This window comes from Panthera pardus, unplaced genomic scaffold, assembly GCF_024362965.1.
Source record: "Panthera pardus isolate Hobbes unplaced genomic scaffold, ASM2436296v1 HiC_scaffold_6, whole genome shotgun sequence".
NCBI classification, from domain to species: Eukaryota; Metazoa; Chordata; class Mammalia; order Carnivora; family Felidae; genus Panthera; species Panthera pardus.
The window spans coordinates 26,015,822-26,035,667 of record NW_026526991.1 but is presented as its reverse complement, the minus strand read 5'-3'; the positions used below and the strand labels follow the sequence as shown (position 1 = coordinate 26,035,667).

The window sequence follows — 19,846 nt, the reverse complement described above, 5'->3', positions numbered from 1 at the left end:
TTTTTTTAAATCCCACATATTCTTGAAGCTCCACTTAAAATCCCACTTATTCCACGAAGCTTTCCCTACTCCATCAGGAAGCTGCCTGTTCTTTCTGTGGTCCTCCATGGTGCTTTCACGGTGCCACATGACTCATCCCCCCCCCCCCCCCCCCAATCCCGGGTACAGGCTCCTTTAGGGAAGAGACTTGTCATACCTACACCCGGTCTGTAGTGCTAGCACTGTCCCTATTCACAGGAGACTATCGATAATGTTTGCCGAACTCAGATGACATCATTCTTTATTCCAGGAGAGTCACTCCAAAATCACTTAAGTTATATTTTAATAGAACCAAGACAGTGACCTTGGATGTTCTTCCCATACAGACCTGAACATTTCAGGCAGAGATGTTTTCCCCACAGCTGGGTAGTAAGTTCTATACCATTTCAAACAGGTTCAACCAAATGAAAACTTTTCTGGGGCATCTGGATGGTTCAGCAGTTGAGCGTCTGACCCTTGGTTTCGGCTCAGGTCATGATCTCACAGTTCATGGGACTGAACCCTGAACCTGGGAGTTCTCTCTCTCTCTCTGCCCTCTCCCCCACTCGTGCTGTCTCCCAAATTAAAAGGAAAAAAAAAATGGAGATTTTTCCGAGAATCAATGTGCAGCAACACAACACAAATACAAATAAGGATTTTTTTTTTTTTTTTTTTTCAAAGTAGGCTCTAGGCCCGGTGAGTGTGGAGCCCAACACAGGGCTTGAACTCACAACCCTAAGATCAAGACCTGAGCCGCGATAAAAAATGAGATGCTTGACTGACCAAACCACTCAGGCACCCCACAAATAAGGACTTTTAAACTTTAAATGAAGTATAACTTACATACAGAAAAGAACACATTTAGTAATAAAACTCAATACTCAATGAACTGTCACAAACTGGACATACTGTATAACCGTGACCTAGTAAAAAACAGTAACAACAACAACAACAACCAGAACCGAAGCTCCCCGTGCCCCCTTCCATCACAAGTACATCACCCCCATCTCTAGGGGTAACCGTGAGCCTCACCTCTAAAGGCATGCGTTAGTTTTGACCAATCATCACACACTCTTGTCTTTTTTGCTCCACTTTGTCTGGGATACTCTAAAGACCTCGCTTTTGCCCTCTGGAGCTTGAAGATCAGATTAAGTTATTTTTAAAAATCCACTGAAACCTGCTTGGCTCTGGAGAAGTCCACCAAGCTGGAAGATGCAGAGGCTTTTATACCTTACCTTCCCAAATGCAATAGTAAGTCAGCTCCCGTTCTTCCTTTAATCCTCAGCCCCACGGCAGCTGGCCAGCCAACGCTGGTGTTGCAATGCAACGGCCTCCTCCCTTACAGACTGCTGGGCCAGGACAGCCTCGAACACCCAGGAGCGTTTGCACACAGAGAGCTGGCTGACTTCTGGCTCACTTTAAAACTATAACAATGCTTGGCATGTCCTCGACGGTCCAGGCTGGGGAAAGCAACAGCATTCAGAGCTCAAATCAATCTACCTCACTGCTTGTCAGCAAATCTCAGTTGAAAATGTCTGATGAGGGTAGAAGGTTGAAAACTATTGTTGGGTCACACCTCTTTATAGCCTTTTATAGCCCTCGCTCTGCAGGGTAATGAAGGGCGACGTGTACACATCGTTACCAGATGCCCATGCATTCCCTAAACCCAAAGTGAAATTTCACATACGTGCTGGGGAGAAAGCTGTGGGCGTCCCCCACGTCATCCGGAGCCGGCCCGAGGGCAAGTGCACGGTGCAGCTGTCTCAGGGCGGGACCCAGGGCGGGACCCAGGGCGGACAAAGGTTCACGGATCACCCGGAGTCAGCGTGCACGTGAACCGTGCGGATCAGGAGATGCATGTTCCAGTTTCGGCACTGACAGTAACTAGTTACGTCGTTAGCTAAATCAGGTCACGTCTGTGGGCTTCAACTTCCTCATCTATAAAGAGACGGAACCATACAAGTCGCAGCTAACAGTGCAAATTCCATGACCTTTAATCCAAGTTATCTTTACTGTGAGACAGTATTGTGGAATAGTCAAGACCCTGGGCTCCAGAGACAGACTGCTTTTGCTTTCTGTCTAGGCACCGCTTTTACGAGCTGTGTGGCTTTGGGAAAATGATTTAGCCTCTCTGTGCCTCAGTGTCCTCTTCCGTAAAACGGAGATCATCTTTCTTCAAAGAGTTGTGAATGAATGAATGAGATAATACGCATAAAGTGCTTAAAGAGTTCCTGGCACAGAGAATGGTTTCAAAAAAGGTTTGCTACTGTTGTCATTCCAATTTCATTTAAAAATGTACCTCCATGTAAAAACTGAAAGGAAACAAGCTCCAAACAATGGTTATTTTTGCATGGCGGGGTTTAGAGGAGTCATTCTTGTTTTTATGTTTCCATATTTTCCAATTCAAAAAAAAAAAAAAAAAAGAACATGAAATACCATTTTGGCAGAATAGATGCTATTTTTAAAAATGACTGCTAGCCCCTTTCAGTTCTCTTAGAATGACTTGGCTATTATTAGTTTACGTGAAAGGCAGACCACCGACATCCTAGTGAAAAGCCATCGCTAATAATGTTTTCCTTCCGGCAGCGGCAACATTTCCACGGTCACCTCAATGTTCTGGAACAAAGGCTACAGAAAAGCCTAAGCCCTGGACTAACATCAAAAACCGACACTGAGTCACCTCTGCCAACAATCCAAGGCTCCGATACAACGTAAGCGAGCTCACCTCGCTCACTGGGAAGCCAGGCACAGCACAAAGTAATACAGTGGCTGCGGGAACACACTGTTCCGGCTTCCAAAGAGGGCTCTCTTCGTGACATTTCATATCTACCCCCTAAAAGCTCCAGAGGAAAATGAACAAAAGGGAAGGACAGTCAATGCAGGGGCACACCACCCAAACCCCACCCAAGAGAAGTGGAAAAGGGAACGCAGTGGGGGGGGGGGGGGGGGGTTGGGGAGTAGGGAGGGGGGTAGTGGGGGGGGCGGGCCTGTGGGTGCCTGGAGGGCATGGACCGAAGCATTAGTCCCCGGAGGCTCTGGGGGTCACGGAATGGCCCGAACAAGCAGAGGCACAGAGAGATCAGAACGAAGAGGGGATGACAACTGCCTGCCTAGACCCGAGGCCGGATACAATGGACCTTTTGCGTTAAGAAAAGCTGCCTGGGGAAAAAAAAGAAAAGAAAAGAAAAGCTGCTTGAGCTCAGTCACACTAGGAAAGAGTCAGTCCTTGAAACCGGCGGCCATTTCCTAGGCAACAGGTATTCCCCAGCGCACACGAGCGTGCTCTCACAGACAGGCCCACAAAGGCACTCACAGGTCTCTGTGGCCCGGGGTCCAGGCCCACACAGCTGACATTCTGTACCCTTACTCATTTTAGCCGGAATCTAATTTCAGGTCCAGAGGCAAGGCTGCTCCTGTGGCATGCCAATCAGAATGTGCTAGGCTTTGCTGTGGCAACAATGCCACAATCTCAGTGGCTTTAAAAAAAAAAAGAAAGAAAGAAAGAAAAAAAGAAAGGAAGGAAGAAAGGAAAGGTTCATTCTTGCTCGTGCTAACAAGACTGCTGGGCATCAGCTAAGGGACCCCAGCTGTGAGGGGCCCCACCTTCTGCAGTGTTGCTGGCGGCCATGGCAGGGGACTTGGGGAATCGTTCACTGGGGCCTAAAGACTTCCATCAGAAGAGGCACTTACGGCTTCATCCGCTCACTGTACCGGGCCTAGCTAACTTCAAGGGGGCTACAGGACGGGGAAAGACAATCCCACCACATGCCCGGGAGGAAAAATGTCACGTTAGGGACACGTGTGGCATCTCATTTGCTAAAAAATTCTGAGATAGGTTCTACCGTTACTGTTTTCCAACGAGAAAACTAGGCACAGAGAAGTTAGATAAGTTGCCTACAGGCACACAACTAGTGAACAGCAGAGTGGGGACTGAAATCCAGGCAGTCTGTCTCCAGAGCCTGCCTCCCGAACAATGACAGGGTACTTTTACTATGAGTCAGGCATTGTGCTAAATACTTTTTTTAGCATTCATATATTCTATACACTAACCCTCTTTCATGAGAAAAGCCAGGCTGATAAACAAATCGATTTCTTGAGGTCCTCCACAGATAATGAATAGCTTAGCTGGGGCTACACTCTGACATACGAAACAGGTAAGACTTTGCAGGACCTAAGCTCAGCCACCAACAGCGTGAGAACCTGCTCTGCAGGGGCCCTACCGGGGGCACCAGGACTTGTGTGGACGCCCTGGGTCTGGTTAAGACTGCTCTGTCAGCACGCTTACCCTCCCTCAGTCTGAACTTGAAAAATTCGTCCAGGTTGCTGCCTAACCACAGCGCTCATGTTGCTGGCTGAAACCACACCAATCTCAGGTTTGATACGGCCTGTGACATTCATTCTTCTTCACCCGTGCTTTAAAATAGGCACAGTGGTGCAGGCAAAGTAATTCTGAGGACAAAAAAAAAAAAAAGCCTATTGCTTTTACTGAAATCACATGCAGCATTTACAATCACTAAGGGAAGAAAGAGAAGGAGAGAAACAGATGGTAAAAATCAGAGAAGTGAGATAAGAGACCCCTGGAGAAGAAGCCAGCCACGTCTAAGGGCCTAACAACTGAGGGGTTCAGCTCTGGACGCATGTGGGGAAGGCGCTCAGTAGATAAGTCATAGATCTGCCTGGAGAAAAGGAAAGACACTCTTCCCTCTGCTGGGTGATAGAGCAGAGAAAACAAGGGACTGCCTGGCATGGCCCTGTAGGGGTACCTTTTTTATGTTTTACCAAAAAATGCGAGCTTTTTATCACTTTGCTGCTAGTAATGCATACAGCACGACTAAGCCATCTTCCGTCTTGCTTTGTGGTAACTTGACGTGCGCTTGCAAAATGTCTCCCCACTCAGTGAACCCAGGGAAGCCAACCAAAGCCCTGAACCCCAGCACCAAACACTTGGTTCTCTTGCTAACTGAGCTAACCTGCACTGGAGAAGAAATTCTGAAAGCTTGTTAAGCAGCCTCATAACGAGATACTAACACATTCATGTTGATACCTACACAAAGTAGTCAATACCTGTATTTTAGAAGAATGCCACTTTCCCTCCCTCTACAGGCTAGAAATGAAAAACCTTAGGGAGGCCTGGGTGGCTCAGTCAGTGGAGGGTCTCTTAATTCCAGCTCAGGGCGTGATCTCACAGTTCACGAGTTCAAGCCCCACCACGTTGGGCTCTGCGCTGACGGTGCAGAGCCTGCTTGGGAGTCTCTCTCTCCCTCTCTCTCTGCCCCTTCCCTGCTCTTGCTCTCTCTCAAAAATAAACATTAAAAGAAAAATGAAAAATCTTAAAGATCTTCACATAGTATCCCAAAGATATTTTATTAGTAAAGTGACTTCATAAAATGTTTGTTCTAATTCGCTTAGACAAGGAACACACTTCCTTTTGTAGCTCAAGTCTGACAATAGTACACTACGAACTTTTAAAGAAGTTCATGGTGTACAGAACAGGAACTGAATCACTAGTTTTACCATAAAGGTTTTATTTCTCCTGCCTCTTCCTCTCTTAGCATCATGGACCAAAGAAATTCGACAGCATCAGGAGTTTTTAGTCCTTGCCTGCAGGTAAAGTTCACCTCATTACTCCGGGATTAAGGATCGTTTGGAACAGGGGACAGACTACGTGTACCTTTGCTGGCCCAATCCTTTATCCCAACACTGCGAATTAACAGATGCAGGAGATTAGACAAAGTGTTTACGGTTCTCAAAAACAAATTCTTCAAGCATCTTCAAGCACTTATGAACACTTGACACTGTAATTAGAAATAATTATCTTCTCATTAAGCCTCTACCAGGCAACAGTGGTAACCTACTTTGAATTACATGCACTAGAAAATACAGATGTCTTCAAAATAGCTTAGAACTCACTTTCAATTAATACAAACTAATCTCTTACAAAATTAGTCTGACCTGATAAAAATTTACTAGATGCCGTGTAATCTACAGAAGAATTAAATCAGAGGGGGAGAAGAAGCTAGAAGGGACAGGCTAGGGTAACGAAAAGCAAGCAACGTACATTTAAATCCAACCGCAGGTAAAGGACAGCCATGGTCCCCTGGGGAGGAGACTGGAGAGGCATGTGAAGCAACACCAAAAGAGGGCTATTTCTTTTTCTTTTTTAATATTATTTTTGGGAGAGCACAAGTGGGGGAGGGGCAAAGAGAGGGGGGCAGAGGATCCGAAGTGGGCTCTGTGCTGACAGCAGTGAGCCTGATGTGGGGCTGGAACTTACAAAATGCGAGATCATGACCTGAGTCGAAGTCAGATGCTCAACCAACTGAGCCACCCGGTGCCCCCAAAAGAAGGCTATTTCTAAGAGAAAGAGTCTCTGGGCATCCTATCTATCTTGCCTCAAAAACAGGCAAGTCTGGGAAAGGGAAGTGAACACCTAACACCTGCCCCCCATCTCTACAGGTCGGGCACGAAGAACTCGGCCTTCTTGAAGGAAGGGCTCACAGTTCCTTCTGGTGGGGAGATATGGGGTGGGGAGTTCTAAAGGGGAAGCAGGAAACCCCAATTTTAGGACTAAATGCAGAATGAACATCATTGTGGCTTTTAGTTCCTCCACTTAGAAGAAACTTGGGGTGTGTGAGAACCCCTGGGTGCTGAACTAACCACTTCCAGGGTTCTGGAGTCCTTCCTACCATGGGAGTTACTCCCCCACCGGTTTCTGGCAGTGGGAGGGTCAGTAAAACCCTCGCAGGAAAGGGACTGAGCACTTGCCTTGAGGACTAGGGGAGAGGTAGAAATACCACATTATACCCCAAGAGAACCGCCTCGGGAATCGAAGCAGGAGAGACAGCTCTGAAGGAGGAGAAAAATGGGTCTCCGAGGCCCTTAGCCAGTGAGCAGGGTTCTTGGGAGGAACGTGTGCTTAACCTAAGTGTCTGAATGATGACCACACAAAGCCAGCACTGTCCTGCAGTCTTTCAGCATCTCCAATCCGAACGAAGTCTTTGAGGATTTCTTAGAACCCTCTCAGAGGCACATGACAACAGCTAACTTCACCTGAGGGGCACTGAGCTGCAACAGAAGTCAGACTGTCGGCACTGGAAGAATCTTCGTAGATCTCACTTGGCTTAATGCCCGTTTTAAAAGGCAATAGCTTCAATACGAACGCAAGTAACTTTTCACTTCAGTCCACATTCTGTTCATGAGAGGTACTCTTCACAGGAAAAGTAATTTTCCCTACAAGGGGAAGTAATTTGTCCACTGAAGTATAGCTTCTTAGCTAAATACATAAAGTAAATATAATAGTCAATATGATAGGGGTGTCCTATCAGATAACAATGTCTCCCTTTTTGCTAGGAAGTTCAGCCCAAATGAATAACTGTTAGACCTGGTGATTAGCATTCCTTTCCTTTTTAATTTTCAATTTTATTTTTGGATATTACTGCTACTCTATTTCCCATGCTTTATCACACCCTCTTAGGATAAAGAGGTAAACGTGCCTCAATCTACAGATGTTAGGTAGGTCACCCTGCCTGGCGGTGAGCACCATACTCTTGCTCCCATATGTAACAGGGGGAATATGGTCAAACACATCCAGCTCATAAGCTGACACAGCTCCTGCTGTCCCCCATTCCCAGGGCACCTGGAGAAAGCCACACTGAAGACTACAACTTGGCTTGTGTCCTTTGAAAAGTTGCTTAGTAAGATTGAGCCAGAACTTGATACTTGGGTCCCAAAGCACATTCCCAAAGCAAACCTAAGCCTCCTTATTAAGTTTTTCTCTGCAGGTCAGGGTTTAATTTGGTTTTGGTACTATAAAAAATATTGCATGCGTACTGGATAATTAGTACAGAATTTTGTTATAAATAGAACACAACTAGTCATCAGATAGGGCTTAGAAATAACATACCTAATTCTGTAGTAGAAAAAAACTGATCCTTACTAGTTTATTTCCCTTTTGCAATATGGAGCTTATTTCCTTTAAGCAATTTTATTTTTCCTAATGTAAGCCAGGAGTATTATCACCAACTAACAATTAGAAATAAAAATCTCCCTTAGTTCTACCAAAATAATAAATAGCATCATATTCAAGGAAAAAAATTTTCATGTCCATGAAAAGAACAATCAACATCTTAGTATTTATTTTTCATATGGAAGTTACGTTAGGCTTCAAAGGAGGCCAAGCAATGTAAAAAAACTCTGATTGCCTTGGACCAAATAAAACTATCTTTCTAAAAGACAAACCAAGTCCTGTTCCTTCTGAAAATCTTTAAAATTCCCTAGACTAGGGGTGCCTGGCTGGCTCAGTCAGTCGAGCATGTGACTCCTGATCTCAGGGTTGTGAATTCAAGCCCCACACTGGGTGTGAAGACTATTTAAAAAAAAAAAAAAAATTGGTAATAAAAAAAATTCCCTGAGGCGCCCGGGTGGCTCAGTCGGTTAAGCTTCCCACTCTTGGTTTCGGTTCAGGTCACGATCTCATGGTTCATGAACTTGAGCCCCACATCGGGCTCTGTGCTGACAATGCAGAGTCTGCTTGGGATTCTCTCCCTCCCTCTCTGCATCTCCTGCGCATGCGCTCTCTCTCAGAATAAATAAACTTAAAAAAAAATTGTTAAAAAAGAAACTAATACGTGAAATCCTCAGCAAAGAATTTAGAACTCTCTGGATCAGGGTCCTATCTTGGCCATATTCCAGGAGACTTGCCCATAATGATATTTTGAGCGCATCTATTCAAGAGGCACCAGAGTAAGGCTGGAGCTTTGTATACACTCTCATTTCATCCCCACAGCCCCATGAAGTAGGTATCAATAGCTATGCTTTACAGATTTGGAATGGGAAGGCATGAAATAGGTTGTGGTTATAGCTAGTAAGCACAGAACCAGGATTTGTACCAAAGTCTGTAAGCTTTCAACCTTCACCTTATTCCATTAATCCAACAAGCCTCTGAATGCTTCACGCACTTTCCTATTTCTGTGTGTTAAGTACCTCCTAGCTCCTCACCCTAGCGTGGCCTTGCATGCCTCCACCCCAATTTACCTTTCCAGGACCAGTTCAAACACTGTCTCTTCCACAAAGCTACCCCTACCCCCACGCTCTGCTAGAACAGACGGCTTCCTTTGTGCTCTCCCCAAAATTTGCATTTACCCCTTGAACAGTGTTTATCCTGCTAGGCATCTAAGTATTTATATAACATTGGATCCCCCTCCCCACCCCCCCATACTGAAGCCTCAAAGCTCAAAGGGACGCAATGTCTGATAAGCCACGTGTGTCCTGCCCCACATTCCTTCTTCAATAGGACCTTAGTCTCTTGCTCAATCAATGGTAGACAAACAGCCAACTGGGGCAGCCAGCTGTCCCTCCGGTTTACATTCTCTTGGTTGCTGGCCAGGAGGGAATCAAGGAGAACCCATAGCCAAGAGGTTATTCGGGGTTGTATTCCAGACAGACTGGACTGCAGACGGTTAATGCCTCTCGATTCAAGCAGAAGATCAAAAATTCAGGAAACTGACGTGTCTCATGGCTTTCTGTTGTTCCAAACAACACAGGTGACCAACTAACGCATGACCCACAATGTACAGAATACACAGGCGTACGCTCTTCCTCCCTCAGTGACCTTCTCCCTGCCGGCATCATCCTAACTGTTGCTGAGAATCCACATGCTTGCTCCTTCTTTCACACCATGTTTTAACTCAATACGCTATTTGTGATGGCATAAGGATGCAGTCTTAGTATTGCAATAAATGAAAAACTTTTTTTGAAATAACATATCTACTGTGCCAGCAACATTATCAGGTGTAGTTCCCTGTCCCTTAGGAAAACATAATTCAATAGAACGTGAACACAAAAATAAAGAAGTCCTCTTATCCTCCAGAGTCTAAGGAGACAATGACTTGTTTTAAAGGACAAAAGGAAAGGGGTGCCTGGGTGACTCAGTCAGCTGAGCACCTGACTCTCGATTTCAGTTCAGGTCATGATCTCAGTTTGTGGGTTTGAGCCCTGCTTCGGGCAGGCTTGGGATTCTCTGTTTCCCTCTCTCTCTGCCTCTCTCTTGCTCACTTTCTCTCTCTCTCTCTCTCTCTCTCTCTCTCTCTCTCTCAAAATCAATAAATAAACATTAAAAAAAATAAAGGACAAAAGGAAGGGCTCCTGGGTCGCTCAGTCAGTTGAATGTGTGACTCTTGATTTTGGCTCAGGTCACGATTCCAGGGACATGGGATCAAGCCCCAAGTTGGGTTCCACACTGAGCATAAAGCCTGCTTGAGATTTTCTCTCTCTCTCTCTCTCTGCCCCTCCCCTCCTCAGGTGCACTTCTCTCTCTCTCAAAAATAAGTAACTACACATAAAAAAGAAAATAAAGGACACGAGCAGGCCTCAAGAAGAATGGTTCAAGAGAGGACAGGATCTTGGCAAAATAGTACAAGTTGATTTTAAAAAGAGAAGCTACTGGTTAAAGACTTAAGCATCATATCATTTTCCACTTGCTTCACATACATTATTTTATTTTTCCTTTCAAGAATATGAGATGAGAATAATTACTTTACAGATGGAAAAAGCAAGTGACTTGTCTGAAGTCACAAAGCCAATAAGTGGGAGAGCTGTGATTCCAGCTGGCTGCGAGGTCTGCGCTCTAACATTCCCACCTTTCACTGAGAGTCCTGCTGCCTTATGCCAGACCCTTTACTAGACACAAACATGTTTCCCACACCCCTCCAACCCTAAATTTTCGTTCACTTAAAGCACTGTGTATCCATTAAATATTGCAAAGTGGAAAATAAGTACCGGAGAGAAACCAGGAGACCAAATACTAACAAACAGCTTTAGGCAGTTCTTGGTGCCACAAGGCAATTACTGGAGATGTTGCCAATTTAACATTAATGAGTTAGAGAAGAAACTAGCTTAGATCCCAAGATATCTTGAATACAAAATGTAGCCCGCTTCTGTTTTAACCACCGCTACTGACTCTCCATGCCAGTGAAACATGCCAGTTTGTACAGAAAGCCCCTCCTCTGAGTACAGCCCTAGGAGGCAGATAATAATCAGAGGCTCTGCTATGGGGATGAAGCAAAGAGGAGGCTTCTTTCTCCCACAGACGCAGCAGTTTAAAAGCACTGAAGATTTGTATTTCAGATACAGGACAGTCCTCTAGGAACACACTGCTTTGTAATCTGGAAAAAAGGAAACTACAAAAAAATAAATTGAACTGTAGATTGTGATTTTTAAGATAAACACTATACTGTGACCTTTCTTGGAACCCACGTCTATATTTGGGGTGACGATATTTCCAGAGGGAACAGCCTTCCAGGGCTCACTCACACCTGCAGCAACCAGCCAGCCGAGATTCACAAGAAAGCCCCAATTCCAAAGCCATGTGTCCTAAACAGAGGTTAATTGTATTATGGTGGTAGCATATGTTCATGGTTAAAAGCAGATACAGGGCCAGACTGTGTAGGTTCAAATCCTAGCTCTGTCACGTTAAATGTATCATTGTAGGTGAGCTGCTCATTCTCTCTATGCCTCGGTTTCCTCATCTGTAAAGTGGGGACAGCAGTACCTACTTCACGGGGTGACTGTAAACTTGAGATGAATTAATATTCGTGAAGTGCTTGCAACAGGGCCTCATACAGAGCTAAATGCTCTAAGTATAGGCTATCGCTTATCAAACCCAACATACCCAGACAGGTGGGAACTTGGGAAAAGTCCAGAGCCAAGAGCAATGATGCTGCTGTCACCACGATCACGCTCTTCCCGGAGAAGCTGGTAACTCCCTCCCCACTCCACATCATGGAATCTGCTTATGTGTGCATATGCATCTTGCAGCGGAGACAGGATGGGGAAAGTCAGGCAGAATCTCAAAGCACACAGGAGGTCCCTTCAGAATCAAGTTCCAATGAATCTGAACTAACTGTAAAGAGAATTTTTCAAAAGATGCCCATTCACCCAAAACCAGAACACCTAAGTATCTGAGTGATCCAACTTTTGAAAAGGTACAAGACCTCACATGACTAAAACTTAAAATCTCAATATCTGATCCTTAATTTTTTTTTCAGTATCATTAGTCTTCTATGTTGCTACTTAAGTGAAACTAGGACTCTAAATTAAGGCCCTAAAGAGACATTATCTAACATTTCCCTAAGTCTTTAAGCAAAACAAGGAAAAACTGTGTTAGAAAAACCTATCTAATTATTGTAACTTGCTACTTCCTGTAAAAAAATAAAAATAAAAAAGCCTCCCAAAGTAATTCTTGAGAGTATTATGTCATGGAAGCTTGTTTTTACAGATGATGCGTGGGGTTTTTTTAAACTGGGTGATAGTTAACTCCATAACCTTATCTATCAATGGCATCATTTGCTAATTTTGCCCAGGTTCTCTCCACCCCTGACTCAAGCTGTCACCAAATCCTGTTATCTCTTTGTCCAAGAATCTCTCCCTAGATTGACCCTTCCTCGCTCTCCCCAGATCCACCCACTGAATCCAGACCCTCACTTCCTATTTCATCTACACAAAGGGCAAGAGTTTAAATGGGTTTCACTGTGTTCAGTGTTTCATTTCCTCAATGCAGCCACGGAGAGTCATTGTACTCATCTTCTTCGCATTGTAACGCTGCTCAAGACGTACAACGGCTCTTCCTCTCATAAAGGAATTGGGTTCTTCCTCCTGCCGGTACCTAATCCCTGAGTAATTTTTCCTACTCCAACTTGCCTAGGTCTGTCTTCCTCCTACCACCTCCCTGACAGACTCCAGGGCTACGGTGCATTGAATACATTTCTGCACTTTCTTTCCACCCCAATACTTACGTCATTCCTTCTGGGCACACCCATTCCAAGACCTCGGTCTTACCCACATCCTACCATCCCTTCAAGATTTCTTCTATGAGGCCTTTCCAAAGAACTCCTGCCCAAGTTACTTCCGCTCCTCCCGGATCCATTCTGGCCCTTGTTAATACTACTTATTTTATTCTCCTTACTAGATCTTTACGTTGCTGCAAGTATTCACTTTTTTAGATTCCGTACAACAGCACAGAACTAGCAGTATCACTGACTAGCAAATGCTTATTTATGCGGCCAGCTTCTTTATGCTATAAAGCAGTATATTCCAAATTGTGAATGAGACCCACAGTAAGAAATATGTATTTACCAATATATACATACACATGTGTGCATGTATACATGTATGTAACTTTTATGAAATAATACTTGTATTTACTACATGCAATCCAACTTTATAAGCATATTTTTAAAAACAGCTCATTTTTTGGACCACTGCATATTAGGAAATTATAATTAATTTTAATTTAAGGGTATGTTAATTTTATTATGTAGAGAATGTCCCTGGTTTTGTATACATGTCAGAAACCAAGTACCTTAATGTCTACGTGTAACTTACTTTGCAACAGATTACATACACACTACATAAAACAAATATGGAAAATTTAATTGTTGAATCTTGATATGGTAGATGGGTATTTGCTGTACTCTTCCTTCTACTTTTCCATATAAAAATATAAAATGAGAGCTCTTATGCATTAAATTTGTTCCGTGACCAATGAATGGGACTCAATCCTGTTTGAACTAGTGCTTTATAACTGGGAAAAAGACAAGCCACATGTTTCTGTGTCTGATAATTAAAGAGGCTCTAACACACTGAAGAATGTCCTGTGGTTACTTCCTGGCCAGTGGGGTCAATAAAGGATTAAACTTTCCAGTGCTGAGTCCACTAATCTCTCCTACAACATTCTTTCTATGAAACTTTCTATGAATCATTACTAAGAGTAACATATCTGATCAAGGAACAGTTTCTTACTTGCAAAGTTCACAGACTTAGAGTTTACCCTAAAACTTCTCAAGAAAAAGCTTTGTGGTTTTCATCAAGGCTTTAAGAGGACTATACCTGGAAACAGCAGAAGTTCAAGGCTATGCACCGAAACTGCAGAACTCATAATAAGCATGTGCACACCTTAGAATTTTCCCCTTCCTTCTCCTTTAAGAACTGGTTCTCAGGGTGCCTGGGTGGCTCAGTCTTGGGTGTCCGACTTTGGCTCTGGTCATGACCTCATGGCTCGAGGGTTCCAGGCCTGCGTCGGGCTCTGTGGGCTCTGTACTGACAGCTCAGAGCCTGGAGCCTGCTTTCAATTCTGTCTCCCTCTCTCTCTGCCCCTCCCCCACTCATGCTCACTCTCGCTCTCTCTCTCTCTCTCTCTCAAAAATAAACAAACATATAAAAAAGATTAAATAAAAAAAATTGGTTCTCATAAAGGAATAATTTCCATGAACAGAGAAACACCTCATTTAATGGATACTGAAAGAGAAGTTTTATAGATGAGTGAATGAAATCTCTAGATAATTAACATTCTTACCATTTAAGGGCCAACATTTTTAAGCCTTGCTGATGTTGGATTTCTAAACTGCTAAATTCCCACGACTTCTTCCCGATTGACTGGGGCCATCCATATGATCAGGTGTGAATTGTGACAGAGCGTCGTGAAGTCAGGAAGAATCCTAGACCAGGTCAGTCGGGGACCTGGGGGTCTAGTGAACTCTCCAGTCTTAGGTCCCTCATTTGAGAAAACAAGGTGGATGAAGTCTGTGACCTTTAAGGCCCTGGAGGCTTTTCTACTTAACAGTTCTGTTACTGTTAGGTCTGTGAAGCTCGCAGCCCTCAGCACATACCAAGTAACAAACATCGAATAGGTACCCTTCCTTATTCTCTTACTCTCACTACCAAAATGACGATTAAGCAAGATGCAGTTAAACACCATATGCGGCAAATAAAAAGAACGAACAGCTATTCACACACAACACAGACGAATCTCATTGTGTCACACTTCATGCTGTATGATTCTTGTGATGTGGAGGTCGGAACCGCTCTTGCTGGGGAGCAGAGGCAGGGAGTGTGATCTGCCAGAAGGTGGCACAAGGGAGCCCTAGGGTGCAGACAATGGTGAGGCGGGTGGTGGTTAACGTGGCACACACAGGTAAAAATCATCCGACTGCACATTTAAGATGTATGTACCTGCAAGTCATTCCTTAAAAAAGTAAAAAATACAAAAAAAAAAAAAAAAAACCTTAGACAATGAAAATACAGGGGCTGTCAAATTACTATTTTATCTTTACAGTACTTATAACATTGAAAATAAATGAATGTAGACTAATACAGCATTGTATTATATACAATTGTACTGTTCAGTTCTAGCAAAATAAGAACTTTAACTTCATTAGTGTCAATTCATACTGCGTTCTGTCAGCTCTTTAACGTTTTTTAAAAAATGTTTATTTATTTTGAGAGACAGCGAGTGAGCGAGCACTGTGAGTGCAGAGCCCTATGCAGGGCTTGATCTCACAAACTGTGAGATCGTGACCTGAGCTGAAACCAAGAGTCAGACGCTTAACCAACCGAACCACCTAGGAGCCCCCAGCTCTTTAATATTTTTAAAGTTCCTGAAGCTTTCAAGACTCTGCCTAATAAGTATTTATTTTTACTACCAGAATATAGCAGAGCAAATGCACAAAACACAGAAAGCAAAGAAATCTGTATGGTATACTAGCAAAGCACTAATATCTGTGGTTATAACTAATCCCATTAGGTTTAGATACAAAAATATTTAATCTTAAATTCTGCAAAATGTAGCAACATCCAAAACACCATGCTGATGCAGACTGCAAATGACCTGGTTCATTACATAACAGTTATTTAGAAAGCCAATGTTTCTCTAAGAGGCCGAATTTAACTATAAAAGCACACAAAGTCCAATTAGAGCTTATTCACTTACTTTGAACCAAATGTTTTTATGATAGTTAATGGAATTGATTTAGACCAAATGTTTTTATGATAATTAACAGAATTGACTAATTTAGTTTAATGGAACTGATAGTTAACGGAACTGATTTAGGTTCCACCAAGCCCCCCCAAATACAGGATTTCTACTCAAAAAATGTTTCCTTGTCTATCTTTTGTGAGCCGGGCAGTATGCTAAAAGCACCAGAGTCAGAAAGGTAAAAATGACAAACTGTGCCTCTGCCCTAGGAGCTCCCTCTCTGGGCAGGGAGACACATGGAACCACAGAAATGCAGAAAAACATGAGGAATAAAGAGGCAGAAAAAAGTAACTTGAAGCCTTCAATGAGACGGCTTCTAAGAGGATGATATTTGACTTGGACACAGAACGGGCAGCTCAAAAATCAGCCAAAAGAACCTAGCAAGGAGCATAATGTGTCCACAGAGGCAAAAAGCAGAATATTTGGGAAACTGTGGTTTCTTGAGGTGTCTAGAATTTAGAAGGACTGAATCAGGGTACAGTTGAGAGGGTTGGGGCAAAAAAGACGTGCAGGGCAAGTATCTGTGAGAGGGAGGCACGGGACAGAACACAGACCCTCCCGCAGCTGGCTGTGTGAGCCACACTAGACTGGACACAGTACCAGGTGAAAAGGGGAAGCCAGGGTTTTTAAAGTAAGTTGGGATTTTTTAATCATAAAAATACTGAGAAATAGAGATCTTGAAATATCAAAAATGCAAGGGAAAAAAATCACCCATAACACCCTCCCTTAATTAATTTTTTTTTAACGTTTATTTATTTTTGGGAGACAGAAACAGAGAACGAGCAGGGGAGGAACAGAGAGATGGGGGAGACACAGAATCCGAAGCAGGCTCCAGGCTCTGAGCTGTCAGCACAGAGCCTGACGCGGGGCTCGAATCTATGAACCGTGAGATCATGACCTGAGCCGAAGTCAGTCGCTCAACCGACTGAGCCACCCAGGCGCCCCAACACCCTCACTTAAATACAGACACTGTTTAGACTCTTAACTTTTTAGAAACACAGAACTGTGGTTATGTTGTACATAGAGATTTCGGATACGGTTCACGTGCTGTGTATACAGAGACATAAGAAGGATCCGCTAATCTGTAGGATTTGGTCAATATATGCCTGTATACTCACACTGCACTGCATACCGACACTAAGCGGGCCTCTGTTGGAGACACAGAGATTCTATAACCAGACCCACTATTTAAAAAAAAAAATCATTTGAAGCTAAGGATAGCTGAGTTCTCATCTAAAATATTATCTGTCACATAATAAGAAATTGGGCATTTTGCCTCATACACACATGACAGATCATTTATTCCATTTCTACTCTCTCCTCTGGAGACATGAGAGGCTACACACGTTCCAATGATTGCCGCCCTCATGCTTTTTACCAGAGGGCTCGACAGATTACAAAGGATAGAATTTTTACGTAAAATGCAAGAAAAGGCAGGAGTTAAAGATGACTTCCCTGAAGGCTACGATTCCTTTGGTCTTTTATTTATGGATTGAAAGGAGAAATCCTTCAACGTAGGCCACAAATCCTATTCCCCTCACTCTAAGCCATCCATAGTTGGAAAGTATCCCAGATTCTTCTGGCTATAGGAAAGCACCACAATGTACCTGTGTATCTACAGTATCTATTATGACTCAGATTCTATCTGAAAAATTTAAAAATCCAAATTAGATTAGTAAAAGGGGAGAAGAGGCATGTGAAGAATAGAAAGAAAGCCGTCTGGGAAAGTTTCAATGTCAGATGCTTTTTTCTCTTTACTGTCAATGGTAATGAACCAAATCCTGGGTCCATACCTGGCCTAGAACCCTAACTTCCCAATGAGATCACAAGAACTGTCAGACAGGACACCTGTTCTGAGCGTATTACAGAACCACCTATGTGCAGAATTACCGTCGAAAAACTTATTAATTTTATGCCCAGTCGGAAGACTGCCTTTCTTAAGAGGCTTTACTCATACCTAGTTCCCTAAGATACATGAACGATGGGGTTTTCTTTTTGCCTATACTGGGAAAGCTGATGAACTTAGTAAGACTCCAGGGGCTGCTAACTCCATAACAGTATTCCAGTGTGGTGCACTTTATTAATTCAACAGAGTCCACCTACCTTATTCAGCATTTCAAAATGTTAAAGAACCATCTGTTCAAGATTCACCAACTGCGAACATTATGAAACCTCATTCAGCCCAAGATATTACTCTGAATTTGGTGAACTGAAATGTCTTTGATCTCTACACTTGATGCTTCTGATGTCATCTCATTACTCTGGATGTTGTTATGACTGATGTTCTATCAATAAGGCATTGTAAATATATCTGTACGTATGTCCACAATCCTTGTGTCAGAGAAAAAATGCTCAACTGCTTTTCATCCTGGATAAACATGTAGTCAACAATCAGTGAATATACACTTCATATTACAGGATTGACTCAAAGTGTTCAATCATATCTAATCAGAAGCAAGGGTATGTTTATCTTATTAAGGGACACATTTTTCAAAGGAACCAAACTTTATATATAAACAGTGGGGAAGTGACAAACATAATTAGACAAAATTAAACAATAAGCAGATTTGGGCACCATCATTTATTTTCCACTTATATAACATCTTTCATCAAAAATTTCAATAAATCTTGCCAAGTGTTCAGTGTTCGTGTCCCAACCTGGGATATGATTATCTGAAAGTGTTACAAGTCTACTATGAATTTCACACTCAACAACAGACAGGCATTCAGTCTTTAGAACTCGTTCTTTCCTCCCTCTTGCTTCTCATATCACTAAATCCTCTTTCTTTCTCGATCATCTCTCCAACTCCTAACCCCTCCCTGCCTTCCACCTGACACTGCCCAGTCTAGGTCTTTTATTCTGCACACTGGGCCACTGCAACCACCTCCTTATGCGTCTCACTATCTCAGGCTGCCCCTCCCAGTGGCAGCACTCGGGTTGTCTACAGGAGGAGGTCTAAATTCAGTTCGCTGGAAATCAAGGCCTTCTGTGTCTCAACCTGAACCCGTCTGTCCAGGTTCTGTACTCAGACCCCATTACCTGGACCAAATGGTCTATCCAGGCGACCTTTGACCAGATCAAAAGCGACATGCCCACGTGGTTTCTACTGACTCGCCTCCCCTTGGCTCATGAGCTCCCGCAAGGATGCGGTCTCACTACCCTCTCCACCTCCACCATCTACTTGGTGCCTGCCTGTTGGCATGACAGGTGTCTGACATATTTTGTCTCTATTCCTCACCCCAATTCTACAGGTTATGTTTAGTCTATAATAAGGAATATCAAGGAAGTCAAGGACCCTGAAAAGGTCACAAACCAGTGAGTGATTAGCCCGAGTTCCAACTCAGGTCTGAGTCCACAGCCTGTGTTTGTTGTAAAACCTCAGGCTTCCTCGACCGCCACCCCCAACTTTTTACTTACCAAAACCATGGGTTCCCTCAATCTGGCTCATGTTAACCTTTTCCACACAAAGTCATTTATCACCTCCAATCTAGAAACCACTGCTTACTCAGAACTCCTGCCACTTTGAGTCCTTCCTGCAGCACTACATTTTCTACTGCCTCGTATTATTAGTTATCTTATTCTTTCCCCCACTTTTCTGCAGTCCTAGAGCCTCACAATGTCTTCTGAACACAGCAGGCACACGGCTGTCTTACAACGTTGTTTTGTACTTTGATATTATTTCCTCTGGGTGAAATGCCAAATCACGTAAAAAGATCAGACGAAAGGGCTAATTTTGGTGACTTAAAAATGTTATCAAAGACCCAAGCTCTCTCCATTTTTCCGTTCCACCACTCTTGGGACATCTGCTTGTTCTCTCACGGAGGCAAAAAGAGCTACTGAGGTTCTAAGAATCACATGCAGACCATTTCTGGCTGCAGACAAGCAAACCACTTTTCTTTCACACTTTATTAAGGAGGAAAACATTTTCTAGAAACTGCCCAGCAGATCTCCTCTTAGGGCCCTTTGGCCAGAGCTGAGTCACAGGTCCATACCCTAGTTGCAAGGGAGGCTGTGGAAGC

At 43.5% G+C, this 19,846-nt stretch overlaps 1 protein-coding gene across 12 annotated transcripts in view; it reads right to left on the bottom strand.

Annotated features, from left to right (window-relative positions):
- The window catches only part of TMCC3 (transmembrane and coiled-coil domain family 3), a 289,849-nt gene that overhangs the window by 17,957 nt on the left and 252,046 nt on the right, over positions 1-19,846 (bottom strand). The window contains exon 1 of one of the 12 annotated variants that reach the window (XM_019446449.2): positions 1,706-1,725. The exons of 9 other annotated variants lie outside the window; for them this stretch is intronic. Coding sequence is in view for 1 of the 3 variants with exons in the window: in XM_019446442.2 (XP_019301987.1) it covers positions 1,051-1,062 (12 nt within the window). In the remaining 2 variants the exon portion in view is untranslated. Of the gene's footprint in view, positions 1-1,050; positions 1,180-1,253; positions 1,669-1,705; positions 1,726-19,846 lie in introns of those variants that run through there. 2 more of the 12 variants (XM_019446444.2, XM_019446442.2) reach the window with 2 other exon arrangements.